The sequence below is a fragment of the Formica exsecta genome, unplaced genomic scaffold (genome assembly GCF_003651465.1).
Source record: "Formica exsecta isolate Colony F162 unplaced genomic scaffold, ASM365146v1 scaffold290, whole genome shotgun sequence".
Classification (NCBI taxonomy): domain Eukaryota; kingdom Metazoa; phylum Arthropoda; class Insecta; order Hymenoptera; family Formicidae; genus Formica; species Formica exsecta.
Genome location: NW_021850162.1, coordinates 758,056 through 762,968, shown reverse-complemented (window position 1 = coordinate 762,968; position 4,913 = coordinate 758,056). Strand labels below are relative to the sequence as shown.

At 28.2% G+C, this 4,913-nt stretch overlaps 1 protein-coding gene across 1 annotated transcript; it reads left to right on the top strand.

Annotated features, from left to right (window-relative positions):
- Positions 1–1,401: 1,401 nt before the first annotated feature.
- Positions 1,402–3,609, top strand: LOC115237350 (pheromone-binding protein Gp-9-like). Its single transcript, XM_029810341.1, has 5 exons — positions 1,402–1,510; positions 1,728–1,828; positions 2,499–2,568; positions 2,873–2,984; positions 3,234–3,609. Exons 1-5 carry the CDS (start codon positions 1,418–1,420, stop codon positions 3,443–3,445), a joined length of 588 nt encoding a protein of 195 aa, XP_029666201.1. The 5' UTR covers positions 1,402–1,417; the 3' UTR covers positions 3,446–3,609.
- The last annotated feature ends 1,304 nt before the right edge of the window (positions 3,610–4,913 follow it).

The window sequence follows — 4,913 nt, the reverse complement described above, 5'->3', positions numbered from 1 at the left end:
ATATAATAATTCTCTCCCTCTCTCTCTCTCTCTCTCTCTCTCTCTCTCTCTCTCTCTCTCTCTCTCTCTCTCTCTCTCTCTCTCTCTCTCTCTCTCTCTCTCTCTCTCTCTCTCTCTCTCTCTCTCTCTCTCTCTCTCTCTCTCTCTCTCTCTCTCTCTCTCTCTCTCTCTCTCTCTCTCTCTCTCTCTCTCTCTCTCTCTCTCTCTCTCTCTCTCTCTCTCTCTCTCTCTCTCTCTCTCTCTCTCTCTCTCTCTCTCTCTCTCTCTCTCTCTCTCTCTCTCTCTCTCTCTCTCTCTCTCTCTCTCTCTCTCTCTCTCTCTCTCTCTCTCTCTCTCTCTCTCTCTCTCTCTCTCTCTCTCTCTCTCTCTCTCTCTCTCTCTCTCTCTCTCTCTCTCTCTCTCTCTCTCTCTCTCTCTCTCTCTCTCTCTCTCTCTCTCTCTCTCTCTCTCTCTCTCTCTCTCTCTCTCTCTCTCTCTCTCTCTCTCTCTCTCTCTCTCTCTCTCTCTCTCTCTCTCTCTCTCTCTCTCTCTCTCTCTCTCTCTCTCTCTCTCTCTCTCTCTCTCTCTCTCTCTCTCTCTCTCTCTCTCTCTCCTTTTTGAATAGACATAAAATCAAATAAAATAGCGTTGTGCTTGTTCTTTATATAAGTCGAACAAATATGCATTACATATATATCAAGCACAATTCTATTCTATTATCCGTAAACTTTATGAGTTAATAGAGAACAATATATATATATATATAAAGTTTACGGATAATGAGAAAACGTAAGTCGATAACAGATATAATTCTGATAACGGCATAATATTAGACAAATTTGAAACTCATGTACGTGAAAGCTTTCGATGCAACTTTGTGCTTGTTAACTGGAACGGATAACGTGTCACCCAAGAATTTAACCTATTCTTTGAACATTTTCGACGTGTCAGTCACCAGAAACCTACTCTGAAATTTATGGAATAGAAAGCGCAGATAAACAAACGCATGTTAATTTATGTATTGGATTGGAACTTATAGCATAAAACTAGCATAAAAATATTGGTATAAAGATAAGAGAACCTCTCTCTAATCTAGATCGTTCGGAACCGGCATTAAACTGTAGGTCCCATATGTTTGCAAAAAACTATAAAAAGGCGCACATCGTAGATATATGTAGAGGGGTCACCACCCTCTGACAAGAGGTACGGACTGGGGAAGATAAAGATAATAAGAATAACAAATACATATGTATGTAAGGAAATTGTATGTATGCATCTCATATTGTAGTATCTCATATCTGCAGCAGTAAGAAAATGTAAATATTAGTAAATTATCAGTATAATTTTCCTTGTTCTACATCACATGTTTTATGTTTACATAATTTATGGCCTCGTGATTTTATCTATGCATTTTATATGTGCGAACGATATAAATACGATGATGCTATTATGCTCTGCAAAGTATTTAGACAAGAGAAATTATACAAGCAAGATGATGCGCGGGTTCTACGTTATCGTTTTTGCATTTGTTGTAAATATCTTACTTTGCCATAAAACAAAGAGTTAAAACTATAAGTAAAGAAAAGAAGATTTTCTTATAAAGATATCTTTGAAGTATTTTTAGCTTTTAATTTAAATTAAATTATAAATGTTAAATTATATAACATAATAATTAACATCTAATAATGTACAAATAAATGAGAAAATTAATTAATATAATTTATAAAATATAATTGCATATATTTTAGCCTGCCATCTTAGGTAGCACTCCAGTTGTTGATAGGAAACTAGGATCCAACCAACAAGACTACAGCGTTTGCCTAACTGAAACTGATACCACTGATAGTAAGTTATTAATTTATACAAGACTTTTATTCAAATATGAAATAAAAGGCTCTGATATTAAATAACTAAGTAGGGAATAGCGGGCTAATTAAGAGCCTGGCGCGAATAATAAATAATGCGCAAATTAATTTTTATATATGTTTCTTGTTTATTGTGATAATGAATGTTTCGGTCCTAGTATTTGGATCATTCTCAGCAACTGTCAATACATAATTTTTGTATTGACGGTTGCTGAGGATGGTCCAAATACTAGGACCGAAATGTTCATTATCACAATAAACAAAAAACACATATATATAAATTAATTTGCGCATTATTTACCGCGCCAGGCTCTTAATTAGCTATTTCCTACTTACTTTTATTCAATTTGTGTTTTTTCTTAATTAAGAATTGTGTGATTAAGCCAGTGATTTTACAAACATACCAAAATTGTTTATTTCATGTTTGATCTCTCACAATTTTTAATATTTCACATAAAATATCTTCGTGGAAAGATCACTGTCTCATGAAATAAACTTTTTTTAAAGTTTACTGAAATATAGAAATGAATAGAAGGCGTTATTTATTCGCACTTAAAGTTTAATTTATATAAATCTATAGATTTTTTAAATTGCTTCTATATAGATATGACAAAATTTTAAACTACATATATACATTATATATATATATATATAAACTGAAGATCAAGAAAAACTAAGAAAGAATGGTTGTTTAATCTATTGCATAATGCAAAAACAAAATATGGTAAGCTTCTTTGGCGATAGTTTTGTACACGACGTTTAAAATTGTACAAACTATATTTTTAAATATAATTATAAAATTATAAAATATTAAATATATAAATGTAATAATTTTATAATGTCTTTATGTTTTTAAAGCCAGCATATTAATTATTAATATATATTATCACATTTGATATCAATATAAAAATATGGTTTGCGTTAAATAATGTAAAGTATAATTTTTATATTGTTAAAAAAACAATTTTTATTGATATTTCATATTCTTCACACATTTATATTTCTTTTACATTTTTACAAAATAATAGATAGAAGAATCGGAATTTAAAATAGAGAATATACGTACTCAGTTTACTGGAAAGACAAATGCTCAGCCAGGAGACGACTATTACAAAGCTCTCGATGATTGCATAGAAAAAGGTATAACAATATTATATGCATATTCTAATTTTTATAATAAAAATAAAGTTATTGACTACGTTCAGAAAAAAAATGGATATCATTATACATTAAATAAATTCATAAGCAGAATATTAATTAATTTACATTTTGCTAGTTTAATGTTATAATAATGTTATAATAAAAAATGCATAACATATAATACTTTACTTATATCTTACAATATACTTTACTTTTTCGTCATTTTTATTAATTTTGTTTGTGTTGCAGTAAAAGATAATACAGATAAATGCGAGAAAAGTTTTGCTCTAGTGACATGTTATTTAAAAGCTGCAGATAAGCTTGTTTCTGAGAGAGGACAACACACTGGTGATCATAAAGAACACAAACATGAGCATGAACATGAACATGAACATGAACATGAACATGAACATGAACATGAACATGAACATGAACATGAACATGAACATGAACAACAATAAATACAATTAACAATATGCTTACGCAACTTCCGTGTATGTGCATTATAATTGAATAAAATAATGCCAATTATTTTAAAATAGTACAAGTTTTTTAAATGTATGTCGTATAAATAAATAATTTAAATAAAAAGAAAATTATGTCAATAGATATAAATATAATTGGGAAGAGAGAGAATATACAATTTTTTATTTCTACATATTTTTATATTTATTTTATAATTATTGTGTTTGCAGACTAATAAGAATACGTTTGACTAATAAGAATACGCAACCATGCCCACAATGTCTCGTTAAAGTTATTTTTTGATATGATTCTATATTTTTGTCTTAAAGTGTAAATTGTAAGATTAATTAAATACATAGGTTTTTGCATGAACTGTACTTCTTATAACTTACGTAATTAATGTGAATATTATCACTCACGTTATTTGAAATACACATTCATATAATTAAAACACACACCATTTATAATAATTAAATTTTTCTTTAAACTTTGTATCTTCTGTACTTACTTTATCGCATAGACATTATATCTAAAAATTGAAAAGTGCAACGTTTGCAAGAAAACATGATAATATAACGCTTGCTGTTATTTGCGTTATAGCATTGTTGATACTATTCGCGCGTATCTATGTTCGATTTTTTAAGAAAGCAAGATAAGAATATTGGTCCACAAATTGTGTATGGAAAAAATACGTCTGTTGATAATTTTTTTACTCACAATGAAAATTCTATTTAATATAAACATACAATAGAGATCTACATTTGCCATTGCTTCACATATCGAGACTTTTTTCAATAAATTATAATAAAATAAAAATAATAATAAATTAAGTACGTGTGACACTAGAGCATTTTTTAATATATGAGATAACTACTTATTTAATTGATGACATTATGATTATTAATAAAGTATAACTACTAATTATATTGCGATATTACTTTTATTTCATTGCCAATTATTGATCTTCAAGAATGTAATATTGCTCAAAAGATATTCTGATTATATATCGCTACATACAAAGTATATATTTTTAATAATTATCTGCACATAAACTGTTACGTTATCATATATGTACAAATGTACATCTAAAAATTCTTATATTTACATTTATGCTTAGTAATACCTATTATGTTTTATATATGAATTATAAGTTAATACATAAGCAAGTTATATAAAGTATAATATTTTCATAATTCATGCAGTTTTTTGTACAAAAATATATTAATTAATCAAATACATGCAACCAACATATAAATAATTTATTGTGTTTATTGCTGCACCAAATTTCCAAATTTATATGTTCTGATTTTAATTATTATTGTGAAAACATATCAATATAATAAAGCAAACTACATGCGAAATTATTGAAAATAATAATAAATTTGCAATTTGTTTATTAATTTTGGCTCGTTAGTTATATATCTGTATAACTAATATCCCATTAATTATATGTATACCTATATA

What these genes read in the sequence shown, in the direction of transcription:
- LOC115237350 (XM_029810341.1), top strand. Translation starts at nt 1,418, where the DNA reads ATGATGCTATTATGCTCTGCAAAGTATTTAGACAAGAGAAATTATACA. An exon ending in TTATCGTTTTTGCATTTGTT is followed by an intron (nt 1,511 to 1,727) that starts GTAAATATCTTA and finishes CATATATTTTAG; the next exon opens with CCTGCCATCTTAGGTAGCAC. An exon ending in TAATGCAAAAACAAAATATG is followed by an intron (nt 2,569 to 2,872) that starts GTAAGCTTCTTT and finishes ACAAAATAATAG; the next exon opens with ATAGAAGAATCGGAATTTAA.